This window comes from Carassius carassius, chromosome 49 (assembly GCF_963082965.1).
Source record: "Carassius carassius chromosome 49, fCarCar2.1, whole genome shotgun sequence".
Taxonomy (NCBI): domain Eukaryota; kingdom Metazoa; phylum Chordata; class Actinopteri; order Cypriniformes; family Cyprinidae; genus Carassius; species Carassius carassius.
The window spans coordinates 18,903,318-18,928,800 of NC_081803.1; the positions used below are offsets into that span (position 1 = coordinate 18,903,318).

Genomic DNA, 25,483 nt, shown 5'->3' on the forward strand with positions numbered 1-25,483 from the left:
GTATAAAACAACTAAAAGACACCACAAACCTTTGGAATTTGGATGTCATGTTCCGAAAGGAAACTGGCAGTAGCTTCCAAAACCAGCTTCCTCTATAAAGAAACTAAGTTTAGGAGAACCTGAAAATTGAGCATAGAAAATACATTTCGTTTGCAAAAAGAGCAACATGAAGCTGTACGTCTGAGAGCGTTAATCATTCACAGCTGATAAAGTCTTTGATCAGTTACATGCAATACTTCCAACACGTCTTTCTCTGGCCACCACTGCTAACATGTGCTATGCACATTGTGGCTGATTAATTTGTGCCTGTTTATTTTGGGCATCTTTACTAAACTCTACTCTGATTCTGGTTCTGATTAACTATCAGTGTGAATCTGACTGTGTTTTGGCCATGTGTAAATCACTCTCACAGCTGTTTGTCAACTTGACTGCCACAGCTGTGTTGCAATCAAAGCAACATCTATTCACTTTCATTAGACATTAAAGATGTTAAAGACAATTTATACAAATGCAGCTATATCATTAAGCAAAACACCTCATCAATACAGAATATCGTCCCTGTTAGAAATAATAACAGGTCATTTAAGTTCAAATGAGAAGCTTCTCTGGCATTTCAATTTGTGTCCTTCATTCAGCTTATATTTAAAAATGAATTTAATGAACAATAGATACCTAATATCATCTTTTACAACATGTTAATGTAGTCATTTGTCGAAAAGCATCAACAAAAATCTAGCAACTTTAAAAAAATATATTGTTTGCTATGTAAGTTTAGAATTGTAATATTCTATTTGTAATATTTTGTATTATTTTTAAATAATATTGTAAAATATTTCTATAAATATAAACATTTATGATTTTTTTATATAAAATATTTGTATGTGTGTATACAGTGGGTATAGAAAAGAATCACCCCGCTTTACAATAATCACATTTTGGTAATGATAATTGAGCAGTTTATGTTTGTGGAAGTATCATCATTCAGTTCTGTAATAGGCATCATGTAGTTTCATAACACCGGTGGCAAAACAAGGACAGAAGCGATAGCAAAAACAAGCCAGGACCATAAACCATGAAGACTGTGTGTCATTATGAAAAATCTTAGGGTGGCAACCCACTCTGAGCCTGTCATTTTCACGGTAATGAATGCCTGTTATTATGGATGAGCAGAAGAAAATGACCATAGTTTCCAGCAGAAATTATGCCAACAAACAAACTGCCTAACCTTTCTATACTCTAATTCTAATGTACTTGGCAAAATGTATTAAGAAAATACAATAGTTTTCAGAGTATTGTAATCTAAAACTACAAAGTACCAGCAGTTTAGTATTTCATTTTTAATCTGTGATGCAAAATTTGATCCAAAAACATTGAGAATTGCAAATTGGTGACAAATAAGCATAAAATTAAAATTTTAGCTTGGTGTGAAAGTAAGTAAGTGAGTTTAGAAAGCAAGTGGGGTTTAACAAAAGTTACAAAAGTCCCAGGTTGACTGACCTTTAACTACTTCAAGAATACAATCTGAATCTGTCTCAAGGGATAAAACAGGACGGCGTTAATATGACAACAGTGTTACCACATAAACGCTCCTGCTGGCAGAAACAATAATCAATCCTCTTGGACTCTTTGTTAATTACTGAGCACGTCAAAAGCGAGCTGGCGAGGTCACGTCAGGGGATGCCCAGTAAAACGGGCACATTTTAAACTTTAGTGTTTGTTTACTGAGAGCAGCATGTTCCAGACTGGCCAAACACAGACACAGGCCGGTTTTAAAGGGAAACAGAGGATGAATTTAAATGCGGGAATCTAGCGAGAAGTGCCAGTAGCTAGATAAATGTTAAAATATTTACTTATTTTTTTTCTTTTCTTTTTTACCCTATTAAAAAAAACATTACTATATTATTCCAGATTTAAAAAAGAAAAAAAACATTTTAATACTTAATCATAATTGTTTGCACCATTTATCTTTTTTGGTTGGCATCACAAATAACCAATGACTATATGGTTGCAGATGCTGCATATAATTTGAACCAGTGTTATATTAGTATAATTGCGATGCTATTATAGTTTTTCTTAATTTTGATTTAGTTTTTATTTTTATAGTTTCTGTTTTCATTTAAATTTTAGTTTAAAGTTTTAGTAATTCTGTTGTGTTTTTGTTTATTAATGTCCTTTGAAAATGTTTAATTACAGTTTTAGCTTCAATAACTGTAATATATCAAGTTAAACTAAATGATGCTTTAGCAACTACCTGAAATAATAAAAAAAACTTTATTTGTATGTAAAACGTGTATATATTTTTTTTTATTAGTTTTTTTTATTGGTTTTAGTTTTAGTTAAAGGAATAATTCACCTAAAAATAAAAAATTATGTGATAATTTGCTCACCCTAAGGTTCTTCCAAACCTGTCTGAGAATGATAACCCAACAGTTGACAGTAGTTAGTATGGGGGTTAAAAAGTAAGGAAGTCAATGGCTACGTCAACATTTTTCAAAAATGAGGGTGAGTAAATGATGACAGATTTTTTATTTTTGCATGGACTACTGTATGCATTTAACTATAATAATCCTGATTTGACGTAGTATCCATATTGTCTTTTGCTGCTATTGTTCACCACTTTCTGACAGGTAAGGTAAAAGTTTTAGATACAAATCCATCCACTCCCTGATAAAAGAGATGAAAATAAGCAGATGAGACCACTGTTGTGAAGAAATCAATGCTTTGACAAAAAAGGTAGCATCTGCCTCCAGCGTCATTTTGAGATGCTTGACCTTCTCATTCAGTCCTGTGTACTGTTCATATTTCAGGACAGAATTTTTTTTAAATATCACTTTTGTTGCAATATTTTGTTAATAGTGATTATTAGTACTCTTCATGGCAGAAGTTCAAAGCCTGGCGTTTATCCACTGTTAATTCATGAATACTTTATCTATCAATTCTTTTTCCAATCTACTATCAATCACCCTCCGGCTCTCAATGAGGGCATCCGTCAGTGTGTTAGTGGGAGCCGAACAGATGAAGTGCCAGTTCTAGCATTGCTGACTCTGCTGCATTGATTCTGCTGCCAGTTACAGTGATGCTGTGGAAATGTCACTTCATTGTTTGTGATTTAACTGATGTTTGACCCTTCCAGTTACAGCAGTAAACGTCCCTCCTCTTGAGTGCTTATAATGTAGTGCAGGACTTTGTCCAAACAAAATGGAAGTGTTACTCCAGTTATTGATTGGAACAAATGCTAATTAGCTTGAACCCTAGATGAAAAAGATCACTGTGATGGATGAACAGACTGCTCTGTTTAATAAAGCTATATTTAAAATCTAAATATTGTATTTTTACTTTATGAAACTTACCCCTGGTCATGTTTTAATTATTTTATATATCATTTATTATTTAAATGTATTTTTTTATTGATGTATTTAGCTTTTTTTGTTTGTGTAATTTATTGTTGTACAGTATTTTTTTATCTTATTTATTTATTTTAAAGTACAGAAACCATACTTATTGGAGCATTTTTTTCACTGAAGATTTCATGGATATTTCTCTTCATTTTTCACTAGGTGATTATGGTGACCAAGATTTATTTGGCATGCTAAATCATGGCCCCAGTTTCATATTTATGACTATATCTATTTGTATCAGTATCACTTCACAGAGATGAGTCAAAATACGAATACATACTTGTTTCTTAGACATCATATTGTAATTGTAACCAAAGACTTCTAAAGCACACAGCATACTGCTGTGAAATACACTGTAAACGCATCTCCAGATGTCAATGCTGTGGGACCTAGACCTGCACTGTGGTTTTTCTACGATCCAAGTCGTCCACTTACCACATCAGTGGTCATGAATGAAGCAGGTGGCTCCTGCGCTGTGGTGTGTGGATTGAGAGAGCTGGATGGGTTCAGCAGATGGAGATACACTCACTCTGAAAGGGAAGTGAGCAAATGGAGTTGAATGTTGATCTAAAGCACCTCATGGGGAGCTGCTTGAAAAATATAGCGGTGTCACAGTAAAAAGGTAATTCATCAAATGCTCTTAAAGTCACTTAGAACCTGAGCTGCTTTTCTGAAGTTTTAAGTGACACAATCTTAAGTACCCAAGAAATACAAATTTTTGGTAAAAACAGTAAAATAAAACGTCGTTTTTAGATTTTCTGATTAAAATTACCTGTGCAAACTTGCCACCGTGATGCTAAGATGTTGTGGATGATTGCTAAATACTACAAGTTTCATGTACTGTAAGTGAAATTTGGCCGATATATATTCCAACAGAACTCTTGTTCAAGACATTGATGAATACAGTTGACTGGGTTATTATTGACTTGAACAGTAAATGGAGTCTTTATTTGTTTTTGCAGTTCATATTTTCATTCAAGTCACTCTGACATTAAGTGCTCTGAGACCACATGACATCAACTGAACCAATCAATCCAATTAGAAACAGAGACTGATACAATAACACACCCATTGTCTGTCCGCCTGTCTATCTATCTTTCTAAATTCCAAAATTGCTTTATTGGCATGACTGTAAAAAATACAATATATTATAGAATATATGTGAAGAGATATAATAATAACAATGAAAAGATCAAAATAATCGAAGCAAACATAACAATTTAAACTTAAATAAACAGTGTAACAAATTAGAACGTGTGAAATGATACCACGGTGTTAAACATAAACACACACATGCTGAGGGTCACTAACAGAAGGGAAACACACAGAGGTCAGATATAATACACACGTTCTCCTGCTGTCTCTCAAGCTGTGGCACATCCACACATTTCTCACAGCCAGTGCTGCTGTCTGTCTTTAACTGTTCCTCTTCAGTCATGGCTGTGAAGTTCTTTATTGTTTTTGTGAATTTGTTCATGTATAGGTCTCTTATTGATTTAAATTTGTAAAAGTGAAGGAGGAAGTGCACCTATCTATCAATCAATCAATCAATCTATCTATCTATCTATCTATCTATCTATCTATCTATCTATCTATCTAGATAGATAGATAGATAGATAGATGAAGGTGAAGGGGGGGGGGGGGGCGAGGAGGGGTGCAGTGGAATTCTTGAATCCTCAAATCCTGGAAGTGGGAGGAACGATGAAAAAAAAACCTCCTTCATATTCATTTCGAGAGGAAGAATCGCTGCTGTGAGCGCCAGAGAAAGTGGACGACAAACACGCGCATTCGCAGCAGCTTCGGCGTGACTCGTAAATCTCAGTTCGCCGCGAGACACCCGCGCGAGTTTCTTCCTAAAAACGTGCCAAACAGCAAATACGTGGAAGTTTTCTAACGGTCCCTCTACGCACCTGGACAAAAAAACTTTTGTGTGGTTCGGCTGGTTTAAACGTGACTCCTTTTCTTCTCGCTACTTTTGCAAAAACGCGCCCTGCATGAGAGAAATCTGGCTGAGAGGCTTGTTTTGAGCAACTTCAGCATGGGACATTTTCTGCGGAGAACGCTTGTTTTGGAGTAATGTTTTACAAACCTAAATTACTCCCACAAGAAGTGCACTTCAACACAACCCAGTGCTCACAATAACATCCAGAGGTGAGTGTTTAAAAAAAAAAAAAATTTTTTTTGCATATTTTAAAGAAACTTGTTTTGCACGTTTTATGTAGAGAGGTCCATGCAGAAGTGTTATAGCCTATATGGTTGAGATATAAAGATAAATAGAGTCTATATGTTTACTATAGGCAACATGTATAGAACCTTACACATATAGCCTGTATGTATTGTGCTTTTTAAAGCAAATCATTCCCATTTCCATTGTATTTGCACATTCATGAAGAGACCAACCTTGAATAGGTGCTCACAGCAGGAGTAGAATAAGAATGCTACATTGTGTTCCCTCAATTTGCATATCAATGTATATGAAAGTGACCTATTTTGAGCTGTTAAACCCTAGGTGGTTTGCATTGTTTTACTTGAGGAAATAAACATTTCTAGGATCTGTTTCTGTGGTAATGATAAATCAGTTTGTTTGTGTGTGTGTGTGTGTGTGATTTAACTGAGCTGATGTTCCCTGGCCTGACCTCTGTTGTAGACTTTAGGGGGAAAAGATGCACTAGTAGAGTCATTCTAAACATCTTGGTCAAGAACCACTGAAACAGTAATTGTGCTCCACGCTCGAGATGTTGTGCTAATTTACCTTTAGGGCCACTTACTGATCACGAGGATCATCTTTGAGGATGACTACTTAATTCCAGAAGCATTAATTTCAGAGATGACTCATAAATGAAATGATATTTTTGAAAAAACCACAACCTCCCTCCCAGAAGAGCCCATCGTGGCACTTTGTGCTGAGTTACAGCCGAATCTCATAATATGTCAACTGGAGCCCATTGAATGTGCCAATCCAATCCAATCCAAATCCAATCCAGCCCATCCAAATTGAATGTGTAATATTGGATGCACTGAAAGATGAGCTCTGTCCATGCACCTGGTGGTTATTCATGCCACTGGTTTCGTCCAGAGTTTTAGATATTCCATGAATAATATTTATGGTTTGTAACTTTTGAGGTTCCAAAAGGATTTTTTTCTTCTTTTAAGTGAAGTGATGTGTGGCCAAGTATGGTGGCCCATACTCAGAATTTGTGCTTTGAATTGAACCCATCCAAGTGCACACACTCAGTCATGGTATTAAGGGGGATAAGAGCGCATGGTTATTCAATCCACCCACCGACAATTCCTGTCAGACGTGAGACTTGAACACACAAACTCCAAGTTACAAGTCCGACTCTCTAACCATCAGGCCATGACTGCCCCTGTAGCAATACCACAGAAGAACCATTTTGGGTTCTCCAAAGAACCTTGTAGTGAACAGTGAGGTCCTGGGATGGATTGATGACTATCTCCCAAAACAAACACCAAGTCGAGGAATGTCATGCATGGATGCAGCAGCATAGTGATTAAGGGCTGGACTCTCAGGGGGGTTAGGGAACACAGTAAACCCCAAACTTTAATTAACACAATGGGCTTTTCAAATTCTCCTCTTGCATTACTGTAGAGAACTCTGGAAGGACTACGGGTTTCAATGCTTTTTTGTGGCAATAGTTGAGTTGAATTTTATTTATTTGCATTTATCCACATTTAGAAGATGCTTTTGTCCAAAGCAGCTTGCAAATGAGAATAATACAATCTACTGAAAGGTTATTTAGGGCCAGATATGAAAAGTATATATAGAATAGAATATAGAATATATAAATATATATATATATATATATATATATATATATATATATATATATATATATATATATATATATATATATATATATATATATATAATTATTTAGTAAGTTAGTTATCCATTTTTATATTTGCTAATCTGTAAGATGCACACATTATTTTTTATATAATATTTGATTTTTTTTTTTTTTTTTTAAGATGTTAAGTTTCATTAGAGATGAAAATAATTTAAATCATTTTTCAAAGTTAAAGGTAAATAAAACATTATTTAAGTATGTTTTACAAGAAAATGCTATTTTAGTCTTCGGAATTTCATGTTTAATTATTTGCCTTTTTTGTGTTATTTGTGAATTTCACTAGCAATTTCTAAAGTGAAAATTTGTCAAAGTATTTACTTAATATTTTTAATTTATTTATTGTGATGTTCTATGGCTAATATATATATATATATATATATATATATATATATATATATATATATATATATATATATATATAATTTTTTACATTTATTTATTTATTTTTGGTGTTTAACATTAGAAATGGCTTGTTTCCTGCACATAATGTTTTAAAAAGCACAATCTATCATGCATGAGCACTACCAATCTCTCTTTTTTTTTATAATTTTTATTTAATCCGACTGGTGGTAAGACCGTGCAACATGTTAGCTATTATTCTTCTAGAACTTCACACGTTTTTTATTTTATTTTATTTTTTTACATGGTTTCGTGACTGTTGTTGAAAAACACTTTTATAGCTCATCCAATAACATTTCTTTGAATTTCTCCAGTGTGCTGCAGTTTCATGTGTGAAAAAGTGCCACGAATAACTCCACATTCTCATCAGTTTAAGAGATTCTTAAATTTTACTGCTTTGACGCGGTTATGGACAGTGCCTGGGAGGTAAATGAACTACGCTTATGGCCTTATCATAAACCCGCTGCACATCAGCATTTAAGATTTTTCATTCAGGGTCACCACCCACCGCAGAACGACCGTCTCTTCATGTACTTGCCTTTAGCTGAATTACTCTGGAATAAAACCATCCGACAGCTCTCAGTAATGGACGGACATCCCTCGTTTATTATTCTTATGAGGTGTTCATAATTAACAGAATTGGATGTTGCTGTATTTCAACTCTCTTCAACTCTAGATGAAAACAGATCATGGTTGAGGATTTTAAACACACTTGTGTGAAACCTATAGCCTTACAGTGAAGGTGCTAATAAGTTAAAAACAACTTTGTTTACATTCACTAATACTTTAATTCCCCTCATTAGTAATGAGAGCAAAACATGTGGCACCAAATTGTGTTGTTGTTTCAGATTGGAAATTGTGAGTAATGTTGAAGGTGCGAGAGCAAATGGTTTGCAGCACTATTATTGGAGGAGGGGGTACAAAAACAACCACCAGATTACAGGCTTTTGTTTGGTAATGTTTGGCAGGGATGGGGGCCTGACTGGGGTCCCGACGAAAGACAGGTGTCAAGTGGCGGGTCTTAGGGGGTCATAGCATTAACAGATGTGTTTCACACCACCAGGAGGGCCTCTCTACACCTACTCAGGGGGGCAGCTGCTGTCGGGTGAGGGGTCGAGAGGTTTGGGGCCTCTGTTTTCTTCATACTTGTGGGAAAACCATGTTTGAACTAGTTTTTGATTTGTGAGGTATGTAGTCGACGAGTTACAGCTTTTTCTTAGTGAAGTTGGAATTTTTGGTAATAGGACGATTGTTGCTTTGAAATTAGGAGATTTTTTTTAATTATTTATCAGTGGTTGTTTAATTGGGTGGTGAATTGATGCTTAAACGGTTGTCAATGCTAATCAAACTTAATTAATATTTAAAAGCAATGAAGGAGCCTTAGAAGTTGAATTAGTGGGTACCAGATAGGCTTTATTGCCAGGTGATGGTATTATTTCAGTAAATGAGAGGGGTCTGGTCTTTGTAAGCCGAGTGTGAGTGTAGTTGGGCATATATTTTGTGGCTCTTTGATATGGTTATAAGTGAGAACTTATAACACCGGTCAAAAGTGTGGGGCTTGTAAGATTTTTTTAATAAATATGAAGTCTTTTATGCTCATCAAGGTTGCATTTCTTTGATAAAAAAAATCCAGTTATATTGTGAAATATTATTACAATTTAAAATAACTGTTTACTATTTGAATGTATTTGAAATATAATTTATTCCTGTGATGCAAAGCTGACTTTTCAGCATCATTACTTCAGTCTTCAGTGTCACGTGATCCTTCAGAAATCATTCTAATATGCTGATTTGAAACTTTTAAACTGTGTGTTGCTTGAAGTCCTTAACTTGTTCTTATTGTGATGTGATGCGTCTTCAAGTGATTTTGATCAAAATAAAATGGACTCGTTCACAAAATTAAAAGTAAAGACTGCATATTAGATGTTTATTTGACGCTTTATGTATGTTTATCATTTCTGTGTTGCCACAGAGAATTATGGGACATGTAGTTTTATCGTGCAATCCTGTTGCCATGGTAATTTAGATTTTTTTAGCATGTAAAGAACTCTTTTACACTATAAAGAATATTTTATGGAATGGAAAGGCTCCAGTGATTTTAAAGGTACTTCAAGGAAGCATAGATGTCAATTGAAAAAGAAAAAATGGGGAGAAAAATTTCCCAAAGCCAGAACATTCCAATAAAAAGTAAATTTTCCTCCTTTGCATCTATGCATAGCGTATAAGACTAATTCCTGTACACATTCTCTCTTTGGCAGGTAGCTCTATGCTTGCAGTGGTGATGGGCCAGTGCTGCCCACAGCTGAGTGAATGAGCTGACTCGGCCCACCCTCCTCGCCCAGCTGCCCATCTCTCAGGATGATGAAGTCATGGGATTTGCTTCTCCTGTGGGTTATTCTAGCTCAGCTCCCCTTGGCCCACTCACGTCCCGCAGTAACCGAACAAGGTAAGTTTTTCCTGTTCCCATGTCCATTTCCAGGCTATTCCTAATCTGAGGTGGCACAAATGGAAACAATTGGAAGAAAGCAAGCAGCACATCTTTTACTTGCCTGATTTAGGTTCGAATACATTCATTTGATGTTCGGTTTACACTTGGCTCCAGCTCATGCAGCAGCAGAGTTCTGGTCATGGCTCTGTTTTTGATGTGGCGTTAACTAGCAGAGCTGGAACTCATTAGGATCTGATGTGCTGTTGGACTCCAGATGCTTTTTCTTTATGCATCCAAAGTGCTTTGGGGTCTTTCGCTCTTTCTTGAAACCTTAGAGGTTCAGATGGATCACGGTGGAATGCATAGCATTGCAAAGACTTCTCAATGCACTAAAAGATCTCCAAATACAATACAGACGACTACTACAGTCAGAGAATGGCTTTGAATAATTTATTCATTAAATCTGTAATGCTCATTAGCTGCTTCTCTCTTACTCATTGGTTTTGATATATTGGAACCATATGGTTATATCAGCTTTATTTATAATTTTTTTCCCCCAACATTGGATATCAGTGTCTAGAGCCCCTTTCACACTGCACATTGGACCCGGAAAATTGCCGGAACATTGCCGGGTCACCTTCTGTGTGAACACAAACATGTCCTGGGATTGATTCCTGGATTGATCCCAGTTCGGGGACCTAGTAACACTGTCGGGTTCAATCCCGGAACGAGCGCTGTGTGAACAAAATCCAGAACTAATGCCATAAAGGGTGTGTCGTAGTGATGACGCACTTTATTGCAAGCTTAAGAGAAAGTTAACATGCCTAGCGTTTTCGACTCGTACATTACACCTAACTTCGTGATGTCACGTGTCTTTACGGGACCTTTACGGGTTGTGTGTGAATGCACGCACATATTCCGGGGAATCACTGGCAGTGTGAAAGTGCAAAATCTAGCGACCCGGGAACAATTGCCGGAACACATTACCTGTGTATTTTCCGGAATCGCAGTGTGAAAGGGGCTTAGTTTTAGTTTGTGTTACTGTACTTTTTATTAAAAGTGTCTATATAGTTTTATTTGATTTTAATTTCAGTTAATTATTGTAGTACATCAATTTGAACCAAAAATGGCAACTATGTTGATTTTTGAAATGTTATTTCGGTTAACATTTATTTTATTTTAAGTAATGAAAATTGTTTCATGGTTTTAGTTAACCGTAATAATCCATAATTTAAATTATATATATATATATATATTTTTTTTTTAGTAAAATAAAATGTGTTAAATAAAATTTCTTTTTATTTATTCCAAGTAATGAAAATTGCTTTATGGTTTTAGTTAATTGTAATAACACACACATACACACACACACACACACACACACACACACACACACACACACACACATATATATATATATATATAATTTAGTTATTTCTTTTTTAATCTTAAGTTAACATTTAAATCATCATCTTTGTCGTCATGCTCACTTCAAGTTTCATTTTTTATATTAATTTAGACAAAATATTATTCAAATTTAATATCAATCATTACTAGCCATAGTTCATTGTTTTGAGTTGAATCAAGAAGTCTGATAATTTGCATTTACCTTTATTGTAAAGGGGCAGGGGCAGAATTGTTGTTGTGACAGCCTGACACCAACACGCTTACACTAGTCTTAGTTGTTTACAGCCTTATTGATGATGCGTGTTTGCATACAAGTGGACATAGTGTCCATTCACAGCTGCTTAAGACAGAGCTCATCTGCATGTGAAAACCACCATCGTCCATATCCTGTTGCTGCATAAACTCTTGGTCCATTGTTTGTAAGCATTGATCTAACTGTTTGCCCTCTTGCCTGAATTAACTAGTAGTCGTGACTCTGTGCCCAGGACTATTACTAGACAGGCAGGAAATCCCAGCAGCAAACCATCCAGGCTATGAATTCCTTTACTGATTCCCAGCCAAGTGCAGAGCTTAGCACCAATCCTGGAAGATGCGAAGAGACGGTCAGCTATAAGGATTTGAGGCTTGTTTTATTGAAGGTTTAGTTCATTAAAAGGGTCATAATGATCGGAAATGCAATGACATTTAGGCTTTTAAAGAAGTCGCGGATGAATAATGAGGTGATGACAGATGTTGTCCACTTCAGCTTGGACTGAATGACCAAGACAAATGGGTCGGGCCTCCGCCTCTCTCTGAGAAAACACATTCTCTTCGCTTTACCAAGAAGCCAGTCAAGAGCATTCTGAATCTGAGCACACAGATGTGTGTTGGTACTGCTCGCCGATGAAATCATGCTTGTGTTTTTGGGTCTGTCAGACTGGGAAGAATGATGTAGTCACGAGCATATCAAGATTTTTTCATTTTTATGGAAAATGTTCTGTTTTAATTTAGTTAGATTATTTTCTAGCAGTCATAAGCAAGTATTTTTCCACAGAATTTCTTCAGTAAACAAAATGTGCTTCCAATTTTACAGTTTGCCCATTTCAGCTGTTTAGGTGGTACACTTTTCCTCGTCTTGTGAACTGCTTCAAATTTTACCAAAGAAATGGAATTTGTGCATGTTGAGGGGTAAATTTAACTATTTTTATTCTCAGTGCCGTTTTATGTGCAAGAGCTCATTTTTGGTGAAGCTTGTGCAATAGCTTTGTATGATATTCTGAGTGGAAATATCATACAAAGATATATATATACATGCTAACAAGGACAGGCTCTTTGACGTTTTCATCAAAAAGTTAAAAAGACCTACCCAGACTACATTAAAAACCAGTTCGGTCGCCAAAACAATTGAATTTCTAGTGCAATTCAGAAACCAAACTCTTTGTTGCATATTGTTGTGACTATAAAAGGCAGGGTCAGATTGATGTTTTTTGTGGACATTTTTGTAAAGAAAATTTGCCACTTAAAGCAAAACCACTTGTCTATGAAGAATTAATAAATGCTAGACTCCTCTAAAAATAACTTATTTGAATTTATTGCAACAGTAGTCACAGCCAGGGTTTAATTTTAGTATGTAAGAATCAAAGGGCATGCTGGGAGTTGTCAGCCCTATTAACTGCAGTTTAAAGTGCTGTTTTTCTCATGTGAGGTTTAGGGGTGCACGTGATGTTTCTGCTCTAGTATGTGACCGTAATGATTGGAAATAAAGTGAATGAAAGGATATAGGATGAGACATCAGTTCTCATTTAACATTTACAAGACCAGCATCTCCCTCAGCCTCAACCTTTCCTGCACACCATGCTTTTTTTGTTAAACTGGGCTGAAGCAAAAGTTGATCCCAACCCCCTCTCGTCCCGTTTCCCTGTCGGGATTAAGGGGCCTGTGATCCAGGAAATACCTCCACTAGGCTTAAGTGAGATCTCCATGACAACTAGCCGAGGAACCTGCTGGTACAGCCTCTTCTCCGTCTCTCCAAACACTCTCTCTTTCCCCCTTTGGTCTCTTATGGATCCGCTCACATTGTCAGGAAACACGGCGGAGGACAAAAGAGATAGATTAGATTAGTTTGTTTGACAATTAAGGTGACTTTAGGTTGGTGGGGGGTCTCTTTGAATGGGACGGCTGTATGTTCTGGCGTCAGGGTTTTTTTGGGCTTTTGTGTGGTATGTACTGAAACTCAGGCCTAATAAGTGTAATGGGCCACAGGAGGTTAATCTTTAAACGGTTTCATTTTTTCTTCAGAATTTCTTCCCCCTCTTTTGTAAAGGAAGTATCACATTTTTTTGCTAGCAGGCTTATGTTTTAGATTCAAAGTATTTGAATCTAATGATAAACATGACTGGAACACATTACACCTCAAAAATCAAATGAAAAAAAAAGGAAATATATTCATAATTTATAACAATTTTGCTGCACTATATTTAAATTATTATTATTTAATTTTTAAATCATTAAATGCAGTACAACAAATAGTATTTTGATGTATAAATATGTTACAAAATTAAATATCTAAAATCAACATTTAAACTATTAATGTTTCATGCAAAAAAATTTGCTTAATTGTAATGTGATAAATTAGATGAATAAAAATTCATGAAAATATTTTCTTACATTTAATTTTTTCTTCATTTTCTTTATCTGAATTGTAATCATTATTTTCTTTTAATTATAAAATATGTTAAAATATGGTTAAAATATGACCTAGACGTGATATAAGCAAACAGGTTGCAACCCTCCTGGCATCATGCATGCAAGTTTTGCACAGGCAAATACCACTTATTGTCTTCTGAAATAGCTAAAAACTAGTTAAAGTTGTTTTTGGGATTGTATTTTTGTTATTGATGAGCAACTGGAACATTGTGAGGCCGTTTCTCTCTGTTCAGCTGTGGAATGTGTCAGGCGTTGAGTGGTGAATTTTTCAGACAGCTCCCCAGAGTGTGTGTTTGTGTCTGTGTGATGGGAGCGTGGGTACAGCTCTGGAGCGGAGCCTGCAGTGACTCTTGAGTTCTCACTGTCCGACGCTCTGTGAATTCGTCCTGGTTCAATATCCAGATCAAGCAGGAATACAAAATCACCAGAATATTGTGAATACATAAATAATAAAAAATAAATAAAAGCGTTATAAGCCTCTCCTTTCTCAACCTGGTGCTATTCTCTTCTTCATGACTGGTAAAAATCAAACACTCTAAGGGATATAAATCAAGACATTATCAGATTTGGTGGATCAGGCTGGACAAACAGACAAATAAATAACCACATCTACATGTGCTTTGCTGAATTTGTGACATCTAAATCATGCATGATGGATTGTGGACTCATGCATAGCTATATGAGTGGCTGTATGAATTTATTCTCTGACACACATCCTGTCGCCTTTGTCACAGGTCACGCAACAGCGTCTTCCGAGGATGAGGATGACGATGAGTCATCGTCAGAAGAGAACAAGCCGTCAAGTAGCCAGGAGCTCTTACGTAAGCATGCATTCTCGTTTTCAGGAAGGAAATCAAATTATGAATTGTTCTTTGTTATTAATACCATATTTCCTCTTTAGCAATGGCACCTCATTGGGCCCAACCTGAAAAGATGGAAAAAAAGCTTCATGCCGTACCAGCCAGCAAAACGGTGAAATTCCGATGTCAGGCCGAAGGAAATCCGATGCCGAAACTACGCTGGCTTAAGAATGGAAAAGAGTTCAAAAGAGACCAGCGCATCGGGGGCTACAAGGTACGTTTGCATATAAGCAGACTTCAGTACCTGACTGATATCACTGTTATGTGGGACATAAAGCCCTCATTTACTTTGCACCTGACCCGAGAGAATGAAAGCTGATACCTCAGCTTACAATAGGTCAAAATCACAGCCTGAATCTATACACCCTGAACCCGACACCTGAATGCACACACTCTGATGTAAACGTGTTTGAAACAATGGAGCTCTGGTTACAAATAGCTTGCAATAGTGATTAGGGCTTGGCAAAATATTTGTGATGATTTGATGCAGATTTAAAAATGGATTCAAGGGACTGTCACATCAGCCATATAAAAGTATAACCGTTACCTTCAAGACCCCAGAAAATGTAAAAATGACTCAACATAGAGAGACAATGTGCAAATATCAAGACAAGAAGTACCACAATGTGCTAGAATAATCAGTAGCCAACCATTAAAATTAAGCAACATCATCAATATCGACGTGATTTTGATGCTTATTTGGCTATATATATATATATATATACAACCCGAATTCCGGAAAAGTTGGGACGTTTTTTAAATTTTAATAAAATGAAAACTAAAAGACTTTCAAATCACATGAGCCAATATTTTATTCACAATAGAACATAGATAACATAGCTAATGTTTAAACTGAGAAAGTTTACACTTTTATCCACTTAATTAGCTCATTTAAAATTTAATGCCTGAAAAAACAATTTTATGCACAAAATGAGCTCATTTCAATTTTGATTTCTGCTACAGGTCTCAAAATAGTTGGGATGGGGCATGTTTACCATGGTGTAGCATCTCCTTTTCTTTTCAAAACAGTTTGAAGACGTCTGGGCATTGAGGCTATGAGTTGCTGGAGTTTTGCTGTTGGAATTTGGTCCCATTCTTGCCTTATATAGATTTCCAGCTGCTGAAGAGTTCGTGGTCGTCTTTGACGTATTTTTCGTTTAATGATGCGCCAAATGTTCTCTATAGGTGAAAGATCTGGACTGCAGGCAGGCCAGGTTAGCACCCGGACTCTTCTACGACGAAGCCATGCTGTTGTTATAGCTGCAGTATGTGGTTTTGCATTGTCCTGCTGAAATAAACAAGGCCTTCCCTGAAATAGACGTTGTTTGGAGGGAAGCATATGTTGCTCTAAAACCTTTATATACCTTTCAGCATTCACAGAGCCTTCCAAAACATGCAAGCTGCCCATACCGTATGCACTTATGCACCCCCATACCATCAGAGATGCTGGCTTTTGAACTGAACGCTGATAACATGCTGGAAGGTCTCCCTCCTCTTTAGCCCGGAGGACACGGCGTCCGTGATTTCCAACAAGAATGTCAAATTTGGACTCGTCTGACCATAAAACACTATTCCACTTTGAAATAGTCCATTTTAAATGAGCCTTGGCCCACAGGACACGACGGCGCTTCTGGACCATGTTCACATATGGCTTCCTTTTTGCATGATAGAGCTTTAGTTGGCATCTGCTGATGGCACGGCGGATTGTGTTTACGACAGTGGTTTCTGAAAGTATTCCTGGGCCCATTTAGTAATGTCATTGACACAATCATGCCGATGAGTGATGCAGTGTCGTCTGAGAGCCCGAAGACCACGGGCATCCAATAAAGGTCTCCGGCCTTGTCCCTTACGCACAGAGATTTCTCCAGTTTCTCTGAATCTTTTGATGATGTTATGCACTGTAGATGATGAGATTTGCAAAGCCTTTGCAATTTGACGTTGAGGAACATTGTTTTTAAAGTTTTCCACTATTTTTTTACGCAGTCTTTCACAGATTGGAGAGCCTCTGCCCATCTTTACTTCTGAGAGACTCTGCTTCTCTAAGACAAAGCTTTTATAGCTAATCATGTTACAGACCTGATATCAATTAACTTAATCACTAGATGTTCTCCCAGCTGAATCTTTTCAAAACTGCTTGCTTTTTTAGCCATTTGTTGCCCCCGTGCCAACTTTTTTGAGACCTGTAGCAGGCATTAAATTTTAAATGAGCTAATTAAGTGGATAAAAGTGTAAAATTTCTCAGTTTAAACATTTGCTACGTTATCTATGTTCTATTGTGAATAAAATATTGGCTCATGTGATTTGAAATTCCTTTAGTTTTCATTTTATTAAAATGTATTTATTTATTTATTATTTTAATTTATTTATTAAAATCTTTTCCGGAATTCGGGTTGTATATATATGTGTGTGTGTATATCACATAAGAGATTTGTGAATGGAGTATGTATATCTGGTTTTCATTTGTGTGTGTGTGTGTATTTTGAGTAAATATTGTGTCAATACACTTCCATTCCAAACCATTCCCAGCTGCGGGAACACATGTGGACAATAATCATGGAGTCAGTGGTGCCCTCAGACAAGGGCAACTACACGTGCCTGGTGGAAAACGAATATGGAAGTATTAATCACACCTATCAGCTGGACGTAGTGGGTCAGTCATCTCTCAATATCAACCAGTAGCAGTTCTGGAATAAGTACTGTGCTTGAATACAAATCTAACAAACCCTGTCTTGTGCATATTACAGAGCGATCGCCTCACAGGCCTATCCTGTACGCTGGTCTCCCTGCGAATCGAACAGCTGTGGTCGGCAGTGATGTAGAGTTTGTTTGCAAGGTCTTCAGCGATCCCCAGCCTCACATTCAGTGGCTCAAACACATACATGTGAACGGAAGCAAACTGGGACCTGATGGACTCCCCTACGTACGCGTCCTAAAGGTAAAGGTTTGAAATGCAGTCAGTTTACTTAAGTCTGACTTGCATGGAGCAGTTTCATATAAGTGGTCCACACATATTAGGATGTCCTGGGTTGGGATTGGATGTGATGAATTTGGTCTCTTGTCATCTCCAGCACTCGGGGGTCAATAGCTCGGACACCCAGGTGCTGACGCTCTACAATATCACAGAAGAAGAGGGTGGCCAGTATATATGCAAAGTGTCCAATTATATAGGAGAAGCCAATCAGTCAGCCTGGTTAACTGTCCTTAGACATGACGTACAAGGTAACTTGACCATAGGATAATCTGAAGTGATCTCCTCAGAGGTTTTAGCCTTGGGTTTCTCTCATGCTTTGGGTTATCCTATCCCGTTATGCCATGGAAACTCCCGGTCGACCCAACCAATGGCGATAACTCCCTCGCAATGGATTGGGTTTTACTGGAGAGAGTCTCCATGTTGCTTGCCTGATGTGGGTGGAGGTAAATTGAAGGTGATGGTGCTGGGCAGCAATATTTGATCCCTCTTCAGGTGATAGAAAGTTTTCAGGTGGTTTCCCGAGCATCTAACTGGTTTTTAATCCAACCGGATAGATGCAACGACTCCCCAAAATCTCCCGAGCTCAACGTTTTCCTGCTTCCTCCTCCCTTCCCCTCACGTCATGGGCCTCGGGTCTGCTTTTCTCATTCTCTTTCAGACGGCAGGCCTCAACACCACCGACAAGGAGATGGAGGTGCTCCAGTTGAGGAATGTGTCCTTTGAGGATGCTGGGGAGTATACTTGCTTGGCGGGCAATTCAATTGGAATCTCCCATCATTCAGCATGGTTGACCGTTGTCAAAGGTATCCGGCAACTCTTTTCTGTCCTCTCTAGACCTTTCCTTCTCGTCCTAATAGTGGCTATTTGTATGTGTCATTCGCCATTTTCAGGTGAGCCACGTAAAAGTCAAAGAGCATTTACTCAGCTATCACTTTAGCTGGTGTATGTTTTGCACCATTGACAAAAGACGAGGTGTATCATGGTCCGTCCACAGGTGCAAAACCACCCATGCATGGCACCAGCATGCCAAGTAGACCAAACATTTGGATTTAAGTGACATCTTCCCCTATAAGTATCATCTTACTTAGGTGCCCTCAGTGGTTTTCACCTCTGGCTGATGACATGAGTTATAGCACTGTTTCACCTCCTTTACTTATTTTTCTCGAAATACCTGGTTTTCTCTCTCTGACCTGCTATCTTTGTTGTTTTAATGAGTGGTTATTGCACATCAAGTCACTTTTATTCAGATTAAATGAGTTATGCTCATTTTGAGAGTAAGCAGTATCATAACAATGTATCAAGACAGGTGTAAACCTGGTTTTTCAAAGAAAAAAAAAAGTTGAATTAAAATTAGAATTAGCTTTTCTTGTAGCTTATTTTAATGCTTGCTTTGTCTTATTTTAATAATTTTAAGTCATGTCAAGTTCACTAAGTCTTCCTATTGGGCCTTGGCCCTCTGGTTGAAAACCTCTGCTGAAAATGGTGCAAACAATATTGCCTTAAAATAGGATCTAGATATAATTCTGGAGTCACTGACTATAATCTAATTACGGTGACTTGGTGCTGCATTTTAATTGGCTCATTAAAACATTTTTTTTACTAATGTATGAAGTTGCCATTTATTTTCGGACTTTTGTGACTGTTATAGCTGTCACTTGATGTCACTTCCTCTAACCCAACGTATTATCCGCTTGATCGCTAACTAATATGGGTTTCCTTGCTGGAAAAATAATTATTAATGCTCAAGCATCACATAATTAGTTCCTTATCTTCTGGAGGATTTGTTTTATTTCAACCACTGCATACTATTGCAGAACAGCTCAACTCTATATGAACAATGCTCTAATTTATTAACAACCCGTCAGGTGTAGCCTTGTGTCACGTTGGCCTTCCAGGACAGTTTGGCCAGGATGGTTCAGTTTCATACTTGTGCATGGGATGACTGCAGCATCACGCTGGTGGAGAATGTGGGATGAAATACTATGCCACAAAGAAGCCATTGTGTGGCCACAAAAGGGTGCTTGTGCTCTTTTCTCAGTGCCAGTAGTGTCAAATGCACTGGTTGAAATAAAACAGAGCTTGAGGTGTGTGTGTGTGTGTGTGTGTGTGTGTGTGTGTGTGTGTGCCTGTCACCAGCAGCTACCAGTGTGTGTCAATGCAAAGCACTGTTTAATGCTGTAGACACAGTAACAGAGGTGTTCATGACACTGCACAAGTAGATTCAGCCTTATTAGTGCTGTTTGTTATGGCAAGCATCACTATTATATCCATATTTTGTCTTGTGTTCCATAAAAAAATATTTAAACCTTGCCAAAACAAGATATTTGTGTAAAATAACACTTGTGTCCAGACAAAATATCTTGAATCAAGTTCAGCATAAACCTATAGAAGCCCATTTCTGCCACTGAATAAAACATAAAAAATTAATTGTGACTTTTTATCTCACAATTGCAAGTTTAAAAATAACTTATGAGATTTATATATATATATATATATATATATATATTTTTTTTTTTTTTGCTTGTCAAGTAAAATCTTGTTTTGAGGATGTTTTTACTGGAAAACTAGACTTAGGGTTATTGTTGTTAACTAAAACTAAAATTTAAATAAGAATAAATTAAACCTAAATAGTATTAATAATAATAATCATACAAATAAAAGTGACATTTATTTTTATCTAAAATTCAAAACTGAAAATATAAAAATGTAAACTATAATGGTTTAAAATAACACTAAATAAGATATGTAAATAACAAAAAAACATTACTGACTGCGTAGCCTTCTATTTGTCCCATAAGCCCCAACCATACCCTCTGCAGTCCCCAGTCAGTTCTACCTGGAGGTTCTGATCTACTGCGTTGGATTCTTCCTCATCTTCCTCATGGTAGGAATCGCCACCATCGTCAAAGTCCACAGCTCCTCCAAGAAGAGCGACTTCAGTAGCCAGCTGGCCGTCCATAAGCTGGCCAAAAGCATTCCTCTCCGCAGACAGGTAACAGATAAGGGCTTTGATGTACTGCTGTCCAAAGAAGGGCCCTTGTATCCTTCTCAAGGCCCTTAAAAAATCCATTCTACTTCCTCACTCTACAGGTGTCTGTGGAATCCAGTTCCTCTCTGAACTCTGGTGTGATGTTGGTCCGACCTTCACGGCTCTCCTCCAGCGGGACACCCATGCTGTCAGGGGTGTCTGAGTACGAGCTGCCCCAGGACCCATGCTGGGAGGTGCCCCGAGAGAGGTACACACACTGTGGATCTAAAATTTGGACTTTTCTCACATCCTTAACTTTGAAACAAGGTCAACCGAGAAATGATTCTGAAATCTTCTGTAATTTTTGTAACAGGCTGGTACTTGGGAAACCTCTGGGTGAGGGCTGCTTTGGTCAGGTGGTGATGGGCGAAGCCATCGGACTGGACAAAGACAAGCCCAACCGCATAACTAAAGTTGCTGTGAAAATGCTGAAATGTGTGTGGTTTTGCAAATTAACAGACTAAACGACCCCATGAAATGGTTTGATGTAATTTCTAAAGGTACATTTTAGGAATTTATTATGTTTAGGTATTTGTTTTCAATGTTACATTATGAAACCAGACAAAAATACTAATTAAAAAGAAATTTTTGCAGACCAAACAGGCATTTTAGTCATAAAACTCCAATTTTGATTTCATGGGGGCTTTAAGACCAAACCGCATTATTTATCAGATGACATTATTAACCAGACCTCATCAACATTTCTCATGTTTTTATTAGCTGATGCCACTGAGAAGGATCTGTCTGACCTCATCTCAGAGATGGAGATGATGAAGATGATCGGAAAACACAAGAACATCATCAACCTGCTCGGAGCTTGTACCCAGGATGGTAAGAGCCCATTTAATTATCCTTACAATCATGCGGCATTTGAAGATGTTGGATCACACTACAAGGATTTCCTTTCTCAAAACACACGTTTGTTTCCAATCTCCCTGTTTCAGGCCCTCTGTATGTCATTGTGGAATACGCCTCTAAAGGAAACCTGCGGGAATATCTGCGTGCCCGCCGGCCACATGGCATGGAGTACTGTTACAATCCTGACCAGGTGCCTGTGGAGAGCATGTCCATTAAAGACTTGGTCTCCTGTGCCTACCAGGTGGCTCGTGGCATGGAGTACCTGGCATCCAAAAAGGTATTGTTGACATACTATGTGATTTATTTCTTTAAAATATGGGCTGAAATAAATGCTTTTTTTTTTTTTTTGGTAGTGTATCCACAGAGACTTGGCAGCACGCAATGTACTTGTTACAGAGGACAATGTGATGAAGATAGCAGACTTCGGTTTGGCCCGGGATGTTCATCACATAGATTACTACAAGAAGACTACAAATGTAAGCAGTCAGTTATTCATAGTTGCATTTATTATCTAAAAAGTCAATATATGACAAGTGAGCATCCTTATTTCTTCTTCAGGGCCGGCTGCCTGTCAAATGGATGGCACCTGAGGCTTTATTTGACAGGATTTACACTCATCAAAGTGACGTGTAAGATGGCTCATTTGTTTTCGATGCCAGTATATCTTTATTTCAGCTTGCTTACTTCACAAAAGAACAGTTTCTTGGTTCTGTTTTGGTACTAACTGAGTGATCTCATGTTGTAGGTGGTCTTTTGGTGTTCTACTGTGGGAGATCTTCACTCTGGGGGGCTCGCCTTATCCAGGAGTGCCTGTGGAAGAGCTCTTCAAGCTACTGCGAGAAGGTCATCGCATGGACAGACCCTCAGCCTGCACTCAGGAGATGTACGGCACATTATAATTAATGACTAAAATATGTTCCTTTTAATTTAATTAAATAGAATCTTTTAAAACCTTTTAAACTGAAGCATTCAAACAAATCAAGAACATTTAACTTCCACAATTTGAAACATATTTGAGTGTAACTTGTATAATTCATGTATTTTTTTGCTGTAATAATTATTTTATTATTTTACTTTTTTCTTATTTTAGCAGATTTTGTTTTTTTTTTTTAGAATAAAAATGACCATTCAGATGTTTTGATTAGCAACTAAAATCCTTCTGAATTTAATAAAATAGAATCTTTTAAAAACATTTTACTTCCATAACGTGACACATTTTTTTATTAAACAGACTTTGTCTTTTATTTTAATAAATATTTGTTTTATTTGCAATAATAATAATTACTTAAATTTTTTGCATTATTTAAATACATTGCTCAATAATGTATCACACCATTTTAATACAAGTTTAAAAGATTCTATATTTTCCACTTTTGGTGTAAAAAAACAGTAATTATTATATATTTTTTTAGTTAGAATAAAAAGCAGTGATGAATTGTCCACAATAAGATTTAATACAAAAATAAATAATTTTGTGTTGTCTTCACATAATGACTCAGTTATGCAATTGTTTTTTTTCCCCCCAGATACCTGATGATGAAAGACTGCTGGCATGCAGTTCCCACACAGAGGCCAACTTTTAAAAAGCTGGTAGAAGACCTTGATCGCACTCTGTCCATGATATCCAATCAGGTAGGGCCAGCAGACTGCATATGTAGCTACCTGTAAACATGATGACTGATGTGAAATACATCATGGGCAGAAACTCTATTAATGCTGCTCCATCTGCCAACTTGGATGAAAATCTTCATTGTTCTCATTGAAGTGCATTATAGGGATGACTTAATAATGTATATGTTTCCGTTGCAGGAGTATCTGGACCTCTCCGTTCCCCTGGAGCCCATGTACTCTCAGGTCATCCTGAATGAACGGAGTTCCACCTGCTCCTCCGAGCCGGACTCAGTCTTTCTAAGAGAGTCTAGACCCGAAGAACCCTACATCCCTCCGACAGTCTCCCCACAACAAACTGTACGATCCTTCAAAAAACGCTGACAGTAGAGAACACCTGCACCTCTATGTTCACAGAGGATCTCTCTGCATCTTTCTGCTTCCTCTGACTCGTAAACTCTGCAGGCTCGGAGACTGAGGTCAGCCTGGGCTTTTCTAGCACAGAAACGCAAGCGGGAGGAAATGTTTCATACCAGCAGACTCAAAAACAAGACTGATCACAACAGAGAGTGGGAATATCTGTTTGTTTGACCAATGGCAGATGGAGTAATTATTTAGGAAACCTGTTTGAAAACAGTTTTTTTTTTTGCTTTGTCAATGCTAGTTGTGCAGAAATTACACACTTCACCTTTAAACGTCAAATATGTTCTGGCTGGTTGTGATTGTGTTACATTTTCTCTTTCACTGTGGAAAAATGAATAACTTATGGTTAAAAATTTCCTTCTCGTGCTTGTAGGGTGTCACAGATTTATGGAAGAGTTTCTATATGTTAAAATAAGCTACAAATGAAATGTTACTCATTGCTTGCTGTTCCGATCAAAAGGTGCAGTTACCTTTTGTTTGGTGTCCTGAAGGACTAAATTCACGTTTGAATGAATGTTTAGTAACTATTAATATGAAACAGCTGTTTAGCATTAGCATGGTGGTTGACAATCTGTTAGCACCAGTTTCAGAGCATTGCATGTCTGTAGCTTCTTCATAATTTGAAGCTACACTCTCAAATGACAGGGTTTATATGACAGGATTGGCAACTTGTTGTGAGGAACAGTGTGCAGTTTGTTCTCAAATAGTTTTGATGTGTTCGTGATTGTTTATGGTACGTCCTGATGTGAATTTCGAGGCAGTGGCCATGCACTTATATTCAGGCTTTCAATAAGCTGACTGATACTGCCTTTCCTGTGGGAATATAAATAAAAAATGTTATATATAAAATATGATCTGAAGTTGGCATTTGTATATGTAGCTCATGCATGCTGGAAAGTAATGAGAGGCGAACCAAACATCTTAACTCACAGGCCAGTCCCGAGGTTGTTGGTAGGGCAGACGTGCATAAGAAGTTGTTGACTTAAATGCGAACCGTCCACTCATGCTGAAAGCTTGAGAGAGAGCTAAGCACATGATTAACGGTGAGAAGAAGTGTTTTTCCCCTCCGCTGGCCCCTCATCGATTAACCACGCCAACACCAAGAGCAAGCACCGCAGCGTCAGGCTATACATCAGGAGGAAATACTCTCAAGGCAGTGAATCAAGACAGTTAAGCACACTGGCAAGCCTTTAGATCTTCGATTAATGCTAAGCAGTTTTTCAGAAGATTGAAACTAATATGGCAATCTACTTTACAATCCAAACTCAAAATTCAATCATACAGGTGTTTCTGTTCTGAAAATATAACAGATACATTTGAATAATTTTTAATAAAAATGTAAATAATCTGAAATTATTATTAGCTTGACACGCTAAGCTACTTGAAATATCAGGATGTGTTGCTTGATCCATCAGAAGCCTTTTAGCATCTTTGTCTTTCAATCTCAGTAATCTTGTTGCTTTTAGCAGGAAAGGGTCATAATTGTATTAATGCCTGGAAATAGGAGACGTTAGGAGTCACATCTGCTGTTCTGTTTGTGCCATTGCAC

The 25,483-nt window shown here is 37.3% G+C and overlaps 1 protein-coding gene across 3 annotated transcripts; it reads left to right on the top strand.

The window, feature by feature from the left end:
* The first annotated feature begins 5,109 nt into the window (after nucleotides 1-5,109).
* On the top strand, nucleotides 5,110-24,076 carry fgfr1b (fibroblast growth factor receptor 1b). 3 transcript variants are annotated; one of them, XM_059544323.1, is made up of 17 exons: nucleotides 5,110-5,549; nucleotides 9,925-10,112; nucleotides 14,921-15,007; nucleotides 15,088-15,260; nucleotides 17,573-17,696; nucleotides 17,791-17,981; nucleotides 18,676-18,820; nucleotides 20,816-21,009; nucleotides 21,108-21,253; nucleotides 21,359-21,480; nucleotides 21,766-21,876; nucleotides 21,990-22,180; nucleotides 22,257-22,379; nucleotides 22,462-22,532; nucleotides 22,649-22,786; nucleotides 23,430-23,535; nucleotides 23,713-24,076. In XM_059544323.1, exons 2-17 carry the CDS (start codon nucleotides 10,025-10,027, stop codon nucleotides 23,893-23,895), a joined length of 2,193 nt encoding a protein of 730 aa, XP_059400306.1. In that variant the 5' UTR covers nucleotides 5,110-5,549; nucleotides 9,925-10,024; the 3' UTR covers nucleotides 23,896-24,076. The 3 variants fall into 3 exon arrangements, with proteins under 3 accessions (XP_059400306.1, XP_059400308.1, XP_059400307.1); XM_059544325.1 differs by having other exon boundaries at nucleotides 20,837-21,009; XM_059544324.1 differs by having other exon boundaries at nucleotides 9,929-10,112.
* The last annotated feature ends 1,407 nt before the right edge of the window (nucleotides 24,077-25,483 follow it).